Source organism: Ostrea edulis, chromosome 1 (assembly GCF_947568905.1).
Source record: "Ostrea edulis chromosome 1, xbOstEdul1.1, whole genome shotgun sequence".
Taxonomy (NCBI): domain Eukaryota; kingdom Metazoa; phylum Mollusca; class Bivalvia; order Ostreida; family Ostreidae; genus Ostrea; species Ostrea edulis.
Window position 1 is genome coordinate 86,985,170 of NC_079164.1, and position 21,032 is coordinate 87,006,201.

The 21,032-nt window shown below is 36.1% G+C and overlaps 2 protein-coding genes across 2 annotated transcripts; one reads left to right on the forward strand and one right to left on the reverse strand.

The window, feature by feature from the left end:
* Positions 1-8,500: 8,500 nt before the first annotated feature.
* LOC125676600 (cytochrome P450 4A2-like) lies at positions 8,501-14,194 on the forward strand. Its single transcript, XM_048914443.2, has 13 exons — positions 8,501-8,634; positions 9,871-10,034; positions 10,177-10,381; positions 10,483-10,610; positions 10,689-10,813; positions 11,058-11,120; positions 11,236-11,359; positions 11,447-11,579; positions 12,548-12,671; positions 12,934-13,129; positions 13,304-13,386; positions 13,665-13,730; positions 13,845-14,194. Exons 2-13 carry the CDS (start codon positions 9,885-9,887, stop codon positions 13,942-13,944), a joined length of 1,497 nt encoding a protein of 498 aa, XP_048770400.2. The 5' UTR covers positions 8,501-8,634; positions 9,871-9,884; the 3' UTR covers positions 13,945-14,194.
* A 5,899-nt stretch (positions 14,195-20,093) lies between these two features.
* LOC125664818 (39S ribosomal protein L12, mitochondrial) lies at positions 20,094-20,916 on the reverse strand. Its single transcript, XM_048897623.2, has one exon. The coding sequence runs from the start codon at positions 20,887-20,889 to the stop codon at positions 20,278-20,280; it is 612 nt and encodes a 203-aa protein (XP_048753580.2). The 5' UTR covers positions 20,890-20,916; the 3' UTR covers positions 20,094-20,277.
* Positions 20,917-21,032: the final 116 nt, after the last annotated feature.

Genomic DNA, 21,032 nt, shown 5'->3' on the forward strand with positions numbered 1-21,032 from the left:
TGCAGAGTTTTATCATTTGTTCATCAGAATAAGTTTGATATCTTTGTGGAGATTGAAATCAAGATGTCATCTGTCTCGACAACCTTAAATCCACGCCTGTGATATCATTCTAATTATAATATAAACATTTGCTGGTATTTTGGTTTTAGTCATCGGTTTCCGACTTTTAAAATCCAAATATTTACGTAGATGGCTGTCATGCAAAATGTGCCAAATCTTCCCTTATCGGCTACTCGCCCCAAAACAACACATAATTATGTGTGGCGGTCAGACGAGTTCGGTCGCCGATGACCAGATACATGTAGCTCAGTTGGTAGAACACCTGACTGAGTTAGGCAAACACGGGCCCCTGGACACACCAGAGGTGGCATCAGGTATCTAGGAGGAGTAAGCATCCCCTGTCGACCGGTAACACTCGCTGTGAACCCTATAATAGAGTAAGCCGTGGTCAAAAGCAGTGTGCCAAGAACGGTCTAACAATAGTATGAAACACGTCAGACAGCATTTGATCCAATGATAGGATATATTGGCAAACTAGATCATAATAATGACCATAAAATTTGTGAATGCTGACTTTAAACGAGACTGTTGAAACCCTGTAAGATCAACTTGTTTGTCAGTATCTTGCATCCATTTAAAATTGATCATACGAAGAACAAGCTCTTGCGTATCTAATCAGTCGAGAGATATGAAACATGAGCTTGGGAAACATGAGTATATTACACCAATTCTCATATCGCTTCACTGGTTACCTGTAATATATCAAACGAAATATAAAACCCTGTTGTATACATTCAACGCTCTACATAGATAAGCTCCAGCATACATCCAGGAACTAGTTCAAGTCTACCATCCACAGCGAACACTTCGTTCTGTGGATTAGTTATACCTTCTAAAACCACGCGCTCGTACTAAACAGTTTGGCGAATGACAGTTTGATGTTTCTTCATCAACTCTATGGAACTGCCCCCCCCCCCTTCCCCGTTGGATATTTGTGTCGAGGATTCATTAGCTGTTTTTAAAAACAAACTTAAAACATATCTTTTTAAACTTCCATTTAATCTGTAATTGGTTATTAATGTACATGTATACAGTTATTTATACCGTATACATTTATAGTATTTATAGTTACATATATTTATATCACGAATAATTAATTAGACAATTTGATTGGGCGCTCATAGTATACCCTGAGCGAATTTGTCCAATCAAAAAGACGCTTTCAGCCCAATTTCGGTATACAATTGTTGTGATATTAATGCTACCTTTAAAAACAAAAGAGTTTCGTTACTATAACGATTATACTTTGATTGGACAATATTTTTAAACATGTATTCATGAGAACGAGTGAGTTGGAATGAATTTCTTTTAATATTTGTACAAATAGAAATAAATTCCTGAATAATTATTTATGAAACCACCAATATGTGATTGATACTGACAGGGATAATCAGTTTTCGAGAAGTTACTTTTGCTGTTTTGGAGGTAAAGCGTATATATATGCACACGCATCTTCCGACGGCGGTATATGGTAATCTACCCTTATATTGAATGTATGGTTCAATAAAGGTAAAATGAGAAGCTTTTGTAATATGTGACAAGTCGGTCATCTTCTAGCAAGTCGGTCATCTTTCTAAAAGAAACATATATAAAACAAATATTAAAGTAGGAAAAGGATCAATGCCTTGCAATAGCAAACTTTCTACAATTTGAGAGAGAGAGAGAGAGAGAGAGAGTACTATCTAACATTACTGACTGTGACAGGTATGTGTATATCTGTGAGAACGATCATAACACTTTCCGACTGCTTCAACGCCCCAGAAATCAATCAGCGCATGCTTTACCCATGAAACAACAAATGTAACTTCACGAAAACTGATTATCCCTGCAATATTAATCACAAATTACATATTTTTTGTAAGTTAATTTTCTGATGCACTTATCAAAATTTGAAAGATATGTTTTGTTTCTATTGTGTAATTCTGATGTTAATACCGCCCATGCGATAACAAGGTGGGAGCTCTTATCATCGCATATGTGATACATGTAACAAGACTGTTGAAAATAACCAGATACAATTCCTGAACATCAAAAGAAAATCAATATTTGACAAAGGCATAATATGGTGTCTTTCACGAAAAGCCGTTGTGATCTTTGCAAAGCTCTGAAAGAAAAACTTTAAGACCAAATAAGGTAAATAACCGTTAAGCAGTTTGAGTGGATAAGATGTTATGTATTCCAGTAGCATAATGCTATGGTGAATTAATGTTTTCAGGTGTATGTACATATAATTTTATTGAACTTTATTAATGCGTATTAAACTTCCTATATTTTGTTTGTGGTCAGAGTCATGTACAGTTGTCAACTGTTGCTTGTAGAAAATAATACATACGAGTATAAGATCTTTTAGACTGTAGAAGTATAGAATATCACATATTTGATACATTCGTAACATGTCACCGTATACATTGTTTCGGATACTCAGAAGAAGAAAAAAATCACAATTTAATTTTCACGATTTCAAAACTTAGGTTTATACTATGTTTAGACTACATGTATAATGTATTGACACATAAAATGTATTAGGCTTGCCCTTAGTACTGGGGAATCCTACAGGTATTTAAAGCTGACATGAATTAATAAATATAGTATAATTCTATATGTCCGCCATATTTCTCTGCTAATCCGCCATATTAGTTGGAATTTCTATTGTTATATGCATCGGGGTTCGCATGGTATATAAGGGGACGAGCTTTGCTAAGCTTCACTTCACATCAGTGTCTTCGATTTACCTGTGCGGGTAGCTTCGACAGGTAACACGTACATCTCCGATACTAATTTATAGGACATCAAGAAGAAATGAAATCACGTTTTGGAACACCACGCAGTGCTCAAAATTATAATAAACATATCGTACAGTAGTAAATCATTCTAAATATATATATTTGGATAAATATATATAGAATGCCTTTACTTTACGTGAACGTGCGTACATTTGCAGTAAATATGTCAAAACTATGCAAAAATGCGGAGAAATATTTCATCTTTTATCTATTGATAAAATGGAATAAGCAAAGAGTATACAATCTATACCATTCACAATTACTTCAAGTAAAAGGCAAAGACATAAATACTACTGTACTTATAAAAATGGCATGTATGCTCGCCATGAAAACGCATCGAATGCGGACGACTATTTACCTGGGCCTACTCATAATATCTGTAAAGGACCGCAGATGTACGTGTACACTTGTCGAAAATACTCTAAGTAGTAGTAAAACTCCCTTTATTTGCATAATCCATGAAACAAAACGATAAACTCCATTTGCATTCCAACAGTAAACAACATTGTCCATTGTACAGACTGCGACACACTTAGCCCGTGCCGATCAGCTATCTTCAATCAGGGGAAGTATCAGAGTATAATATTTACCCTGTATTGTGCATGGATCCTTATACCATATGATTTACTGGTCAGAGTATTGCAGATTTATAAATCAGGAAATCATTTAGGTACATAAATTTGCATATACAACACTGTACGAGTGTGTGGGATGAGAGAGAGAGAGAGAGAGAGAGAGAGAGAGAGAGAGAGAGAGAGAGAGAGAGAGATAACGACGAGAGAGAGAGAACCGATGATCTTGTAATAATCGTGCTCTTATTAAGACAAATGATATCGTTAATTCAATAAAAAGAGAACAGTACTAGTAACTCAATATTGCTCTCATTAATTGATAATACAGATTTATTTGATTAATTAAAAATGAAACATATTTTTAAATAATGTTATTTTCAATTACTTCATTTTATGCTAACTTAGCGCTCAATAGATCTTATATATCTATGCCATTTTGCGTTATTACATTCTGCGTCGAACTCGACGCAAATTGTACTAATGCAAAATGTAATCATCGAGTTTATCATATTATGCGTCGTTATCAAACATCAAGGGGAGAGGACAAGAGTGTCTGTCACCCACCTTTAATAACAATATCCATTTTTTGTTAGTTCGTAATGCAAATAAAAGATACATTGAGTGACAACCCCTCCCCCACTTACCCCAGCTTGAAAGTTCTGATATAATAGTAGAAGACACACACCACCACCAATTAAGAAAATGAAGATTTGAGGCACTCATAGTAGTAGAGGACTCTAACCACCCCATCCGACCCCCAACGACTGAAGAAAATGAAGTGTAGGGGGAAATTATTGAGGTAGTCAAAGTAAAAGACTCTTTAACCCTTCACCCCACATTAGGACTTTGAACATCGGACAAAACATCTTGGTTTGTTTGGGTGTTTTGTTTTATTTTATTGCTCTTTTCGTTCATCTTTTTTAATTATTATTTTGAATGGCAAGAAATTTTGAAGAATCCAATTTTCCATTTTTCCCCTGTTGTACCCCCCCCCCCCCCCCCCCCCCCCCCCATGAAAAATGAAGATACATGTCTGGTTATTACATGTACATTTTGTTTTGCTACACATGCATGTATACTAATTATATGGTGCATGTAGAATTGCACCCTTTACCAAGTTTTCCTTCATTTACACAGTGTAAGGAATGGTAAACCAAAATCACAAAACAAAATGCATAAAGACCAAGATATTTTCAAGCGTAGGAACTTCATTCATGAATACATAAATACATGTATTCAGAAAAATCGTATGCATGCATTGCAGGACTATAGCATATTTGTGTGTTTTAACGTTTCTGTAACATGCCATAATGATTACTTTGAGGCTTGAGTGTAATTTATTCATAAATATTTTCATTTCGTAGGTCTGGCGCAATGGTCATACCGCTGTACGTAGAACTTTCAAATTCAAATGTATTCGATAAGATGTTAGTATGCATAAATCAGTAAAATTCGTGTTGAGCTTTTATTTGATATGATACAATGTCAATATACTGTAATGCATTAGTAGGATATGCAGAAGGCAAGAGTATAAACATTTTCTTTTTTCATTATCAGTATCAATATCTATATGATCACGAAAAAACATTATATAATTTATATCCGGATTCATTTATACCGATTTAGATATCAATAAAAACAAAGCTGCATAGTTTGGGAGAGGGGTTTCTAATGAGTCTGATGAAATTAAAAGAAGGAACCCAACATTTGGGTAACAGGTCGTTCCGTCCCCCAGTCGGTCCGTCCCTAGTCGATCCGTCCCTAGACGGTCCGTCCCATGGTCGATTCGGCCCATTTTGCTAGGATTTATAATTGTTGTTTGAAGTGAGATGGTTATGAAAATGTCGTTATTCAACTATGTATAGCAATAAATGTAAATGTGTGTCCCATGTCCACTGATCATTGTGAAAACACCTTAGTGAAAACAGTTTTTATAACTGCATTGTTGTGCAACCTTTCATCATTACGAGCTTACAGTAACCTACATGTAACTATTAGAAGTTTTTTTGTTTTTTTTAAAACTCCAGAAGTTCAAAAAATTGCTCATGATTTGGAAATAGAATGTGGCAGGTATAGAAATATTCCAAGAAATGAGAGTATGTAAACTTTCTCTAAAAACAAAAGGTATTCTTTGTATTGAAAATGAAGCCCACTTTATCGAATATTGTGATGTGTATAATGATCTTAGAAAAAGCTGTCAAATATCAAAACATCTCTTCTTTTTGGGAAATACTGAAAGCTTATTTCAATATAGAGGAACAAATACCTTAAATGCTTTGGCAAAGTATGTCTTTCTTCCTTTTAAAAGAAGAGATATTCGTTATGATAAACAGTCTCAAGAAGATTAATATACATTACGTGTGATCAAGGTTAATTAGTCTGCAAAAAAGCCATAAATACCATAGAGCATATTAAAGGATGACTACCTGATGACAAGATATCAGCGGCACACACACCATGCATGAAGATGAAATACACAGATGAATTAAATCAATTCAGTATTGTAAATACCACTTGAAAAAATATGATTTTTTCTGGGCCGGATCGACTAGGGGACGGATAGTCTAGGGACGGATCGGTAATGGGACGAATCGACTAAGGGACGGATTGATTATGGGACGGAACGTCTAGAAAGCAACATTTGCATTCAAACTAGATATACTTCAACATAAGTTCATTTCTGCTTTGACTGAAAGCATGATTCTAAATTTGGGAACGAATCTTGCATACAAAATAATTAATAGGGGAACACATAAATTCGAGCTCCTTTGGAATTTAATGAAATGTAGATATGCACCTTTCTTTCAACACGAATTGATATGTTGTTTCAGGCACGAAAACAGGGGGTTGGGGTGGGCAGGAAGGCTGGTCTGCTTTCCCCACTTTTTTTGACAATTTACTTTTCCCCCGTTATTCTAACATACAAAGTCAGTATTTTCTACATGCACAGTTCAAACTAATATTTTTTTTAAAATTTGTAATGAATTCAATTATAAGCATCAACTCCTGTAAGTTTCCAATATATTGTCAATCACAAATTTTTAAATAGCTGGAAATTTTTAATGCTTGAAAGCTTACATTTATATAAGTGATCAATTTTCTTTCCTTCTATGAAATGATATATTATAAATCGAAGTAGTACGGTCTCTCTCTCTCTCTCTCTCTCTCTCTCTCTCTCTCTCTCTCTCTCTCTCTCTCTCTCTCAATGAATATAGACATACAGAGACCGTAAATAATTATGTGGTTCCAAAAGAGACAAGAAAACTATATTTTCGTTTATAAATATCCTTTCATATGTGTCTTTGTGTAATGAGCTGTTTATTATGGATTGCAAATGTAATACACGCATTTGCACACAGATGTATATTTTCGATCATTATTCCCTTATTTGCATATCCAAGTTTGTATATGATCATCGAGAAATTTTGAATTGTGCACGCAATATATCCAACCAGATATTAGATTCCCCATTTCTATAAACTGCAAAACCTCGACCAGACAAGCATTCAATACAGGAAAAATTTTCGACTCTGACATCTCCCCTGATTGAAGACACCCTGTTTGGCACGGGTGAAGTGTGTCGCAGTCTGTATAATGGAATGAGAACGTGTTGTAAAGTTCTAACGGGATACAAATGGAGTTTATCATTTTATTTCGTGGATTTATCAGAATAAAGAGAATCTAATATTTTCGGTAAGTGCACATCTCCGATACCTGTTGAATAGACGCCCGTATTTGATACTTTTTTTTGGCGATTATATCTTGTGCATTGCATATTATGCATATGGCATGCACCTTTATTTTGCAAGAATTGATATAAATAATATATTTTATGCTCTTTGCCTATTCCATTCTATCAGTATGTAATTGACAAATGATTTATCCGCATTTATTTTATTAGAAAATGCAAATACTTGCATGCACTTACAAGCATGCAAGAAAAGCTTTTTTTTTTTTTTTTCTTTTTTTTTTTTGGCATTTTTTGTCTAACTTATCTAAACTTCCAGAATGTTGCATTAGTATACAATCAATATTTTGTAATTTTGAGCAAAGCATAATGTTTTAAAATGTTATTTTGTTTCTCATTCCCTATATATTACTATCGGAGATGTGCACTGGTCGAGTCCACCTAGAAAAATCACTCAAGTGTGACAATCACATTTGGGGTATATACGGGTAGAGTAAATTAGGCTACCTGAAAGAAATATGGCGGATAAGATGAGAAAGGTGTACGTATTTATTAATTCATGTCAGCTTTAAATGGCAAATGCTCAATAAGAATATAAATATGGATGAAGGTCAGTTCTACGTCACGAGTGCTGGCAGCGAGCTCCGATTAGGGTAAATCCACGCTTCGGTGCAACACCCTCTTTTAACTTTTCTAGTCCATTGGTTCTTGAGAAAATTTGAAAAGATTCTCTTATATCTTCACATGTAAAATTTTATCCTCTATTGCAACACCACCCTGCCCCCAGGGGCCATGATTTTAACAAACTTGAATCTTCACTATGTCAGGAAATTTTCATGTAAATTTCAACTTTTTTAGCCCAGTGGTTCTTGAAAAGATTTTTTAATGACCCTACCCAATTTTTGTATTTTCGTGATTATCTCCCCTTTGAAGGGACGTGACCCTTTCTTTGAACAAACTTGAAAGTCCTTCACCTATAGATGCTTTGTGCCAAGTTTGGTTGAAATTGGCCCAGTGGTTCTGGAGAAAAAGCTTTTAGATCAGGTGAACTAAAAACTGTCTGCTATCGAAAATGTAGGCGAATGTGCACTTTAAAATGAATGTATATAGAATTAATAAGTAAATTATGTAATAAAAAGGTGATTTATGGAGTCTCGGGAAATGTGTCCGCTCTCTGCGACCCTCGCATGCACAACGGCAACACGGGCTACAGTGTATATGGGCGGGTATATCTCGATCTTTAATCAGTGGCCTCTACAGTTACCTTTTATTCTGTACAGGTACGAATTTTTACATCGTTCTGAAAGATAAAGTATATAGTGTGAGGTGGTCTTCTGGAGTTTGATAATAAACCGAAAATTGCTGGTCATGTCGCTTTTTAAAAAACGTAGTTTATGGCGATAACGGCTTCACATAGCATAACAGGTCAAAGTATTAAGAAACATTTCCGATCGTAGATTGTACATATTGATCTGAATTGTATTCACTACTGGACTGAGACAACAGGCAATACATCTAGCCATACACTTAGGTAAGTTCGTGAATGTTGGCTTTTATAAATATGCGAATTATTCATTTCTAGGTCACTTTATAGAACGATCGCTGTGGGTTTTTGGTGTGGATGTTATTTAAAACATATAGCGGAAAATGGATCGGAGCAGACTGAAATAACTACATGTACTGATGCACAGTAAAATATAACGTGGCCCACAGTTTAGCTACCTGCTTGACTATTTTCGTTCTATTATGGTATCGATAAATATGAATTAGATATTTCCTAACATTGAAACACAAATTTATCATTTATAACATAGAAACCTGTATAATATAAACAATTGCCGTTTTCGAAATGGAAATAAAGCATTTACATATATGAACCAATTTAAGAAAAGGAATTGTGAATAATGATATGTATAAATGTTACAGTATTATAGTTCAATACTGACTTGTTGGATTTCTCGTTTGAATCAGTCTTCAACAAGTAAAACGCTATCAACGAAATTTTATCAATTTCGGACCCCTTTCAAAAACGCATGCTTCTGTTTGAGCTAGGCCTATCCTAAATCAAACCAGTTGTAATTATGGATTCTTTAATTGCAGGTCATTAGTTCCAGTCCAAATGTATGGAACTTGAGCAATATTGTTGGCTCTTTTCAATCATAGTTCATTTGATCTATATTATTGTATTTACTGCCATATTATTCATAAGAATTACCGAAATGCATAAAAAAATTTCAAACAGAAAAGTACGTAATCAGTTATTTTATTTTTTACAAAACTACACAAAAACATGTCTGGGTAAAGGACAGAAATTCTCAAGATTTGATAGAATCCATATTATTGTATTTACTGCCATATTATTCATAAGAATTACCGAAATGCATAGAAACTTTCTCAAACAGAAAAGTACGTAATCAGTTATTTTTTTTTAATATTTTTTTTTTTTATAAAACTACACAGAAACATGTCAATGTAAAGGACAGAAATTCTCAAGATTTGACAATTACACCCCCCCCCCAAGAAAAACAGAAGAGAGAACCCGTTATAGGTATAAGGATCTTCCCGACTGTCTCGAACAAATCTATAAATAGTAGCAAGTGATTCCTATTCAAATTTAGTGCACGTTAGTCTGCAAATCCAATGCGAACAGTGAAAGCATCAAGAAATTAAGTCAACGGATCAGTAGAGCGAGTAACAAAATGACGACAATTATCTGTTCCACAATTCACTGGTAACAGGTTCATCGTGTTCAATTAAACTGTTGTAGGGGGGATCATAGTAATGATTGTACAAACCGTGCTGTGTGCGGCATTGGTCTACCTCGGCTTAGTCCTCGTGCAGCACATCTACAGATACAAACAATGGAGCAGAGTCACGGCACAGACCACCTCATTCGAACCATGGCATCCATTTTGGGGACATATTCATTTGGTATATAGCATTGTTTTGCTCATTTTATACAATTACTATAGTACCTGATTATGAATAGTATACTAGTTCATTTACGCTTCAAACACTACGTCAAAATCAGTGATACTTGTAGTATTTCAAACTTGCTTGTTATATTTGACAGATAAATGATATGGCTGACTACTTCCAATTAGTTTTTAAGACAATTGACGAGACCAAAGCAAAAGTTCTTAGTGGCTGGGTTATGTTTTTCTACCCTGTCTTTGCCACCTGTCACCCTGATACCGCCAAAGTGCTCCTCAAGTCCTCCGAACCGAAAACGAAGTACAATATGGGAGGAGCTTACAGGATGATTATTCCTTGGTTGGGTAGGTAAAGGTTTTTATAAATATTATGTTAGTGCTCTGGTTGCTTTGGGTCTGATCTACAAGAACATAGTTTGAAGGTCTCCGTCTGCTTTATAAACAAGGTGACGGTCTTCTGGTATCGGACGGGAAGAAGTGGGAGAGGAACCGTCGTCTGCTGACGCCTGCCTTCCATTTCGACATACTCAAACCGTATGTCCAGATCTACAACGATGTCTCCCACATATTTCTTGTAAGCACTGCAAAAATATAAATTCGAAATTTTAAAATCTGTGAAAATGTTTAATTCATCTTAAAATCTCTTCTTTAGAACAAATTACAGAAAGCTTGTGATTCTGGGGAGAGCATAGAAATCTATAGTCAGGTTTCTCTGGCAACCTTGGATACAATGTTGAGATGTTCTCTATCATACAGCGGACAGGTGCAGGAGAAAGGGTATAATTCATTTACTGAATTATCTGTCAAGTGATCATGTTATTTGACATGGGTTTCAGAAATATATATACATTTCAATATAAAACGCTCTTAACTCTACAATCTTAGCCAGCTTATATAAATACAATCTAAACTCTTGGAAATATTAGTCTTAATCGTCGTATTAAGAAGTTCATTCAGAGTTAGAGGGTACTTACATTTTCTATGTACACAGAACTGTTAACATCCAGTAGATATTCAACAGGGACAGTCATCCATACGTTCAAGCGGTCAGAAGACTAGGATATCTTTCCATAAAAAGGACTCTGTAAGTGTTTATAATGACTACAATAATTCAGGAAAAAAATGTATTCCCAAATAAGTATAAAATAGCAGGATCTAGTATTTATCATAAATAGAAATATCTACTTTAAATTTTTCAGAGCTCCGTGGCTCTATCCGGATTTTTTATTTTGGCTTTCATCTTCTGGAAGAGAGTACAGACGTCTCATTGATCAAGTCCACGAATTCGCTGATGACATCATCGCTTCTCGCAGGAACTCTTTAGTATGTAGAACATAAATTAAATTGTGTTATTTTCTTTTCTACAAGAATATTTGTATTTTCAACTTTCTGAGACAATTGTTGTACTAGGAAAAAGATCCCAACCAACTGAACAAGAGAAAGCTGGACTTTTTGGACATTCTGATTACGGCCAAAGACGAGAATGGGCAAGGCTTAAATGACCAGGACATTAGGGCAGAAGTGGATACATTCCTATTCGAGGGTAAAATAAAATAAAAGTTACGCCTTAGAAAGCCAGACCGGACTTGCACATCTATTACACTGTTTTGCTATTAAACAGCTAAAACACCGCATCGCTTTTACACTACCATATTGCAATTGCACCACTAACCCACCATTACACTGCCATTACACCGCTATTACACTACTATATGCATAAATTTATCCATCTCCAACCGCCATGGTGGTCTAAAGGTAGAGTGTTTGTCCCGCATGTGGAAGGCTGGGGTTTGAATCCTAGCCGTGACAGACCTAAGTCGTTAAAACAGGTTGTGACAGTTCCATCGTGAAACGCTCGGCATCAGGTGTGCATGATGTCACGGGTCCTCAGAGATGACCTTAAAAACGGATGTCCTGTGCCACAGTAGGTGTGGCACACTAAAGAATCCTCACTGCTAAATGCCCGTAAGCGCCGAGCATAGGCCTAAATTTGAAGCCCTTCACCGGTAATAGTGACGTCTCCATACATGTATGAACGAAAAATTCTCGAGAGGGACGTTTAACAAGATACTGTCAATCAATCTCCAACAGACTTTTATAATGGATGTCATAGGATACCCAAGATTTTGGACGCATCAAATGAAGTAGGCCATTGCTGTGTTGAAGTGGGATTTTCTATCATTTAATCAAACAACAACGTCAATCAGTAATCAATACATGAGATGCACCAATAAAAAGACGTTTTATAAGTTCAAGTTTTTGGGGTAATGTTTTTTCCATTGAATTTTTTTTAGTAAAGATCTGTGAATAATGCAAAAATAAACTAAGGTGGTTCTCTAGGAAAACTCTGTGTGGTAAATGTGTTTTAGCAATTTGAGAAACATTTACAAATAGTTTTACAAAATTCTATACCAAATTTCTTTTTGGGTATTCTATGTCCGTAAATACCGGATGCAAACTACTAGCTACAACTCGCTAATTCAACATAACTATAGATTTGTTTTCCTGCAGGTCACGATACGACTGCGTCTGCCATCAGCTGGGCTATCTACTGTCTGGCTAAGTATCCAGAGGAGCAAGAGAAGATTTATCAGGAAGTGACGTCAGTTCTGAATGGTAGACCACAAATCACGTGGTAAGTGACACGGAAAAGGGGGTAAATTGAAATTGACTTTGCTTTTATTTGTTGTTTAAGGAAACGTAGTCTTCTCTTTTCTAATTTTTATACATGTAGATACTTTTGATACTAGATATGTAATGCCTACAATCCAATTTTAAGCTATATGGTATATACTCACGTGAATTGTTCTGAAGTCGAGGATTGTGGTCATACTCTTTTTGAACATGGCAGCCTGTATATGATCAGTGGTGCAATATCGTTCTCTCGCTGTTCTCAGGGAGGATCTAGGTCGCCTGAAATACACGATGATGTTTCTAAAGGAGGTGATGAGGATGCATAGCCCCGTGCCTTTCATAAGTCGGTGGCTGACACGGCCAGTGGTTCTAGACGGTGTGGAAATCCCCGCGCATTTTCAAGTAGATATTTTGATTCACGCCATTAACCACCACCCCGACGTTTGGCCCGACCACAGGGTACGCATGTGTTCAATAAGAGCAGCAGACTGACTAATGTATTGGAATTTCTGCAACAATGTTCTATGTAATACGAAGCTTTGAGTTTCATTTGAAGTAAGAACTTAGAGAAAAGTTCATTTATGTTTGTAATTTATAGACTTTTATTCATACAAAGTACAATATTTGATTTAGGAATTTCGACCTTCGAGATTTGAAGATGAGACCAAACAAGAAAGAGATCCATACAAATATATTCCCTTCTCAGCAGGCTCCAGGTATTGATACAAATTTCTGTTGCATACATGACCAAACTTAAGCACTCATTAAGGGGACGTAAACCGTTGTCAACAATGAAAGTATCCACGCCACATAGAAACTCTCTCAGGGAAATTGTAATAAAAATAACGGCAACAACGAATCGAAAGCTTGTAAGCATGGACAAAGACTTCTCAACATACAATTTCAACACAACAATAATGTTCCCAGTAGTTTCAGTGTGCGCAGTTTCTCCATTTTATTCTTATTTCTTAAAGGTAAACGAATATCTTTTCAGAAATTGCATCGGTCAGAATTTTGCACTGAATGAGGAAAAGGTGATGATCGGGTCTTTGGTAAAGAGGTAAGAAATAAGAAGACAAAATATAAAAAACAAAAAATTTACCGAGGGTTTTTTTTTTCGATGTGAAAGTAAAACCTTTTATATATGTAGTTATTTTAAAACATATGCTTTCAGATTCAAACTGGAATTGGTAGAAGGTCACATCTACCAAGAACACCCGGAAGTCGTGATGAGAGCAAAATACGGCATCAAAGTCAACGTTAAACAGAGATGATGTTACAAAAAATTCAAATTCACTTACAATATTGAACATGAATGGATATGACAAATTGTCTATGTTCAGTTCACAGATAGGTTGATAATATTTTTTATATATTGGTGTTAATACTCTGCGTGTTTTTTTTATTTTGTATAGTGCAAGCCAACTTCTACGAGATTCGTGCATTGAAAATGGAAAGTAACTTGCTGTGTTTATTATGACTCGTAATTAGGTGTTAACTCGTATTAAATCATTATCAAGTTGATGAATTGATTTTCAATGCATATATCTTTGTTATCCTAAACTTTATGCCTTTTGAACGCCTGTCTTTAGACCGGACTATTATGGTACAGCGATGCATGTACGTCCGTCGTCCTTCCGTCTGTCTGTCCGTCCGTGATTTTCTGTTCTAATTTCATTTCTCTGTCACAAATCAAGCTGAAACTTACAATGTGATCTTTGTGGATCATTGTAGATCATGTTACAATGTTGATCCATTTCAACCTCTCTTGTAGGAGTTTTGTCCCTTTATTTGAAAATTGATGTGATATGAAGGGCACTTAATTTGTCCGGTTAACTCCTCCCACAATTTCAAAGTGAGGGGCATTTTGTTTTACAGAGAGGTTGTATTGGTATTGAATATGTGCATGTGGCAAGGATTTTTATTTTCTTCAATTTTTGAGAAAATTACAGGTTGTTGAACTTAGTCCGTTTTGAGGAAATATTACATAGAGAGTATATGATTTGTCCAGTAAACTCCTCCCACAGTTTTCAAGTGAGAACCTTCTAATTTCACAGAGTGTTTGTATTGGTATTGAAGATATGCATGTGGCAAGGCTTTTGATTGTCTTCAATTTTTGAGACAATTACAGGTTGCTGAACTTGGTTAGTTTTGAGGAAATATTGCAAATATTGTTTTGGTTTAGAGAAATATGTACATTGTACTTACGAACTACGAAGAAAATTTAAAACACCCCAAAGAAAAGTCAAACGAGTAAACACAAATACCAATACAGGCCCACAGACACCCAGAAGAAAATCTAGATATTTCCTGGAGAAATCATGTCAAGAAATATTTTGTCGAAAGTGAAACAGCAGTTATACGTCTGTCCAATGTTATTGTTTTCGAAATGAGCAGGAAAGAGAAATACACACATATTTCCCACTTCGGAAAGTCCGCAGACGTGAACCACAGTTTGATTTCAAATGTTATTTGAGAAGATGACCAAAGCAATAAAAACCACAGATGCATAGTGCTTTCTCAAAGAAAAGCTGTAGTAGTCGGAGGCAACCAAGGGCAAAGATCCGTGAAAAACAGAAGAACTACATTACAAAACCTTCACGAGAAATTCTTGTCTGAAAATCTAGCTATACCATTTTTTTGGTCAACATTTTGGCGTGTACAGAACATATATCAACAACATTCCTTCAATTGCAAATCAAGGTTATATTTAAGACATGGTTTCGAGACAACTACAAATTCAGACAAATACGTAAATCAGGAAAGGAGACTTCTAAAAGACAACCCTTCCGATAAAGTTTCTTTCGATTTAAAATATTTCTGGAGTAAACTCACAGAAGGCAAATATTCAGGTCGCAGATGACTTGTAGATCTGAGCGATCAATGCAGACATCAAGAGAGTCAACTTCTTTGTAAATAAAACTTTCTGTGAAGAGTCCGAATAATTTAAAAAATTAAACACGCACCCCTCCAATCTGTAAGAGGCACGCTGAGCTTGCACACATGACGGCAGTCTGTAGATTGCAAAATACATCTTGCTATTGCAGCAGTTGTCCAAAAAAATGCATTGTAATTTGCCAGCACTGGACACTGACGCACACAACCATAAAAAGTAAAGGCAAACAAAATGAAGTCAACACTGCAAGAGAACTGAAGGATAAAAAGGATGTCAACGAGCATACAAAAAAAAAAAAACGAAATTAAACCACAGAGCATAAAAACGAAAACCATGGCAACAAACCAAGCACTGAAGATGATGCAAGTGAAAACAGACACGAAAACAATAGTCACAAGAATGAAAATAATGTTTTGAAAACTGATGTACCAGTATGAGGTTGACAAGTATGTAACTGATGACAAGTATGTTGCAGCAAAATACAGCAACAAATGTCATATTGGATCCTACAAATCGAGTCAAGAGAAAATACTAAATTACCAATGGTCAACAAAGATATATCTCGAGTTCCTTTTTAATATATACCAGGTAAGAGCATTCCTAAGCTGAACAGCGACCACTCTCATTAATCCAATTAAGAATACAAGTTTTTAAAAGAGTAGGACAAACACGGACCCCTGGACACACCAGAGGAGGAATCAGGTGTCTTGGAGGAGTAAGCATTCCCTTTTGATCAGTCATACCCACCGTGAGCCCTCTATCCTTACCAGGTCAACGGAGTAATCCGTAGTCCAAATAAGTATGTAAAGAAGGGCCTAACAATGGGTATGGAATGTCAAACAGCATTCGACCTAACCACAGGTTGTATTTGAAAATAAGCTCATTATTTTTACCAACATGTTCAACATTCCTCAGCATGTTCTGCGTATGATCAATTTTAAATAGAGGCAGGCTACTGTCAAATAAGTTGATGTTGATGGGGTTTCAACAGTCTCGTTTAAAGTCAGCATTTCGCAAAGTCTGTGATCAGGGTTGGGCGGTCAAAACCGCCCCCGGTTTTAACCAGTGGTTTTAACCATCCCGGTCAATACTCCTCAAGTGGTCAATAATGGTCAATTGTGATTAAAACTCCATTTTCCTATTTTTGTACATTTCTTGCAAAGATAAAGATAAATGAAGTCTTTTCATTATATGGATCAATTGTTCATTGATATTTTTTATTAGATAATCAAATGTAATTTCATAAGTTTAATATATTTGGTTTGCTGAAACTGACCGAAATATCTTCAGTACCTACCAGAGGGTCACAGTTCTATAGCATAGGTTGACGATTGGGAACAGACCTCTTAATACATGTACCTAGACAGATTAAGAATAAAAGGTAGCTGGACATTACCTGAGCACAGGAAACAGAGTTGACAGGTGTTAATACGCATAGGCTGGGACCAGAGATGACCAGTGTGCCTGTTATTGTTATGAAAACATCACCAACACACTCCCTCAAATGTTTATTCAACAGTTAAAATGAAGATTGATGAAACAATACTTATATAGGTAGTTCTCTTGTTAAACTAAGGAATTTGAACAGAAACTTTTACATCTTCCCCAATTCAACAGAGTCATTTGTACATTGTTTATTTAATATTATGACTTATAAGCACATTATAAACTGATAGCTCAATTATTTACCATAATGGTCACTTAAACATTTAAAATAAATAATACAGACTATAATGACCAAATAATCTTCAATCGACCAGTATTAACCGGTTTTAACCAGTATTGACCACCGGCCCAGTCAATACTCATATTGACCACTTTTTTGCCAACTCTGCTCTTATCTCCAAGTACAAGCTATCACTGAGTCGAATGCTGTCTGGTGTGTTCCATACCAATTAATGTTGGGTAGTTCTTTATATACTATGGTTTAATCAAGATACAAAGCTCACGGCGGGTGTGACTGATCAACAGGGGATGCTTACTCACCCTAGTCATCACGTCTATGTGTCAAGGGCTTCCGTGTTTGCCCTACTTCTATTTTTGGATTGGAATTACGACATCGATCACTGTTCCTTATCTTTACTTTGTTATATATAAATTTAACATTGTTGTATCATTCGGTATTAAATATTTGCCATGGTAGAAAACATCATCAATCTTCTAGGGGATCAGGAACATGTTACAGAGGATACGAGTGTCCCTTTAAAGAGTCTCTCTGTGCGTCTTTCATTCAGATCTTTAAATATAAAAGTAATGTTAAGTGAGTTTATAATTTTTATTGATTGATTGGATATTGTGTTAACGTCCCTCTCGAGAATTTTTCATTCACATGGAGACGTCACCATTGCTGGTGAAGGTCTGCAAAATTTAGGCCTATACTCGGCGCTCACAGCCTGAGCAGGGTCGTGCCACACTTTCTGTGACACGGGACCTCGGTTTTACGGTCTCATCCGAAGGACCGCCCCATTTAGTCGCCTCTTCCTGTTGACAAGCAAGGGGTACTGAGGAACCATTCTAACCCGGACCCCACGGGGAAATTTTTATTGAAAAAATGTTGATAGTAAAAGTAAAACTTTTGTTTTATTTTGATATTTCCAAAAAGATTTTAATTATATTTCCATGGGTTTATTTGCTTTGGAATGAATCACCAAATTACAATGCATATAGTACCATATCTTCGCTAGCCAAGGGTGACAATACTTTCCCGTGTATCGTCAACGTTGACTAGCGAAGATAATAGTACCACACACACAAAACTGTTAGACAATCTATGATATATTCTGACCATGTCAGCGTAACGAGCGTTACAATAGCGAAAAAAGAACAAGTTGTCATACGTTAGATATTGACAAAAAAATCCTTATACATGTACCAATTTAAAAAATTTAAATGAGGATATGAATTTTCAATTCGTTATACAATGTATATTCTGAACTGTACGCTTTTTGGGGTGAAGAGAGATAAGACAAAAATGTAAATGCATAGATATGCTCATCGATCTTGATCAAGAAAATAAAAATGTACGGGAACAAGATCAATCATGTGATCGTCTGGAGACTTCAAGTCTGAGATACATCCAAATGCCAATTACCAATATTGAAATAAGCTGGATTGTCAGTCAAGCCGGAACCCTACAATGGATCTAAGGTCCCGTCAAGTTTAGCCATACAGAGGATCCGAGGACCAGTCAAACCTAAACCATAGAGTGGATCCGAGGACCAGTCAAACCTAAATCATAGAGTGGATCCGAGGACCAGTCAAACCTAAACCATAGAGTGGATCCGAGGACCAGTCAAACCTAAACCATAGAATGGATACGAGGACCAGTCAAACCTAAACCATAGAGTGGATATGAGGACCAGTCAAACCTAAACCATAGAATGGATACGAAGACCAGTAAAACCTAAACCCTAGAGTGGATCCAAGGTCCTGTCATATCTAAACCATAGAGTGGATCCAAGGTCCAGTCAAACCTAAACCCTAGAGTGGATCCAAGGTCCAGTCAAATCTAAACCATAGAGTGGATCCAAGGTCCAGTCAAACCTAAACCATAGAGTGGATCCAAGGTCGAGTCATACCTATTAAGCCATAAAGTGGATATGAGGACCAGTCAAACCTAAACCATAGAGTGGACCCAAGGACCAGTCAAACCTTAACCACAGAGTTGACCCGAGGACCAGTCAAACCTAAACCATAGAATGGATACGAGGACCAGTCAAACTTAAACCATAGCGTGGACTCAAGATCCAGTCAAACCTAAACCACTGTATGGATCTAATGTCCAGTCCTTCAGAATTCCCTCTGTACCTCTTTCTGAAGAACATGATGACAACACACCACTGAGCTGGATGAAGAGCTTTAAGAATCCTACACAACAGATTTCGACTTCAATTCTGAAACTTGAAACTGAAAGATTACTCATAATCCTGGCTCTAAGTCAAAATGCAAGCAGACCCTGTCAAAGACAAAATGTTAGTAAAATGAACAAGGAGTCGAATGAAGAATAATATTTATCCTTCAAAAAAACATTCGGAGACAAGGGAGATGGGTTTTTTTAATGTTAATTGTCTTCGCTAGTATCCAAGAGTCACCAGCAGAAAGTAAATCCACGAGGGCTTCAAGTCAGTTAATTATTCCTACTAGGATGGACTGTGGATGAAAAAAAATGTTACAAAAGGTCGTTAATCTCATAATTTGCTAGCTGCTGTCAAAAAAGCAGAACGAGACCATCCAGCTTGAGTTTCACCTGATAATTCTGATCTGAAGACTTTCCAGAGCGAGTTGGGATGCCAAATAAATCATAGGGGAATTCTTTGGAACAATCGGGTATCAAACCTAGGACCCTTGCATTACTAGTTAGGTGCTATCCAGGTAATATTACTACAATATAAAAGTTAAACCTATTTTAGAAATCAAACAAATCGATGAGATGAACAATAACTGTAGAGAAAATGTCAGAAATGTTGTGCATGCCCTCAACAAAACTCTGAGCTGGCAACAATAAGATATAAGTAAAACACAACAAAATTTAGAGGAGATATTTGTTCATATATTTCATTTATTAATTAGATGGTCATGTACTGTACAAATAACACAACAATGCTGTATGTATCTTTCTCATGTTGCACATGGCCATAAGTCTTTCTACATAAATTAGATACACACAACAATTCCTACTCTAAAGCAGATTTACTTAATGTTAAACACTTCCCTATTCTAGTTCAACAACACCACCCACAGCCTCTATGGCTGCTTGTAGTTTTTCAGCCTCTTCCTTCATGATATCTGCCTTCACGATCTGCGGAACAGCCTCTACAAACTTCTTAGCTTGCACAAGATTAATGTCAGGAATAATATTTTTGAGTTCCTTAATGAGTGTGATTTTCTTAGTGCTGTCGAATTTCACAAGTTTCACAGTGAAAGCAGTTTTCTCTCTCTGTGGAGCCACATCTTCGTCTTCTTCATCTTTAGGGGCTGCTGCTGCAGCTGGCCCCGCCATGGCCATCACCGGTCCATCTTTAATCTTTAGTCTCGTTTTCAAAAGTTCATTTAAATCACAAACTTCTAGTAAAGTTAACTGACTTATTTCATCCACTATTTTCTCAATTTTTGGCGAGAACTCTTTCTCCGTGCCATGAATTTGAGGTTCTTGTAGTTGTTCCGCCGCGGTACTGTACTCCCTTTTGCACCGATACAGCGATGAACATGATGTTGTTATGTGTCTATCTCTGATTAACTTGTTGAACTGACGGGAAATATCGTAGCAAATTCGTATTGACCTGTGTGATATCATCATGGTTTTGTAAGCCAGCATGGTGACCATTTGACCCGTCAGTATTTTGTGACAATCGATCCCGATGATAATTTTAAAAAAAAAACCACTATTATTTTTCGATCAATAAAAGCATCATATATTCATTTATGCTAAAACATCGAAAGTTATAAAAGTTTATAATGATTTTTTGT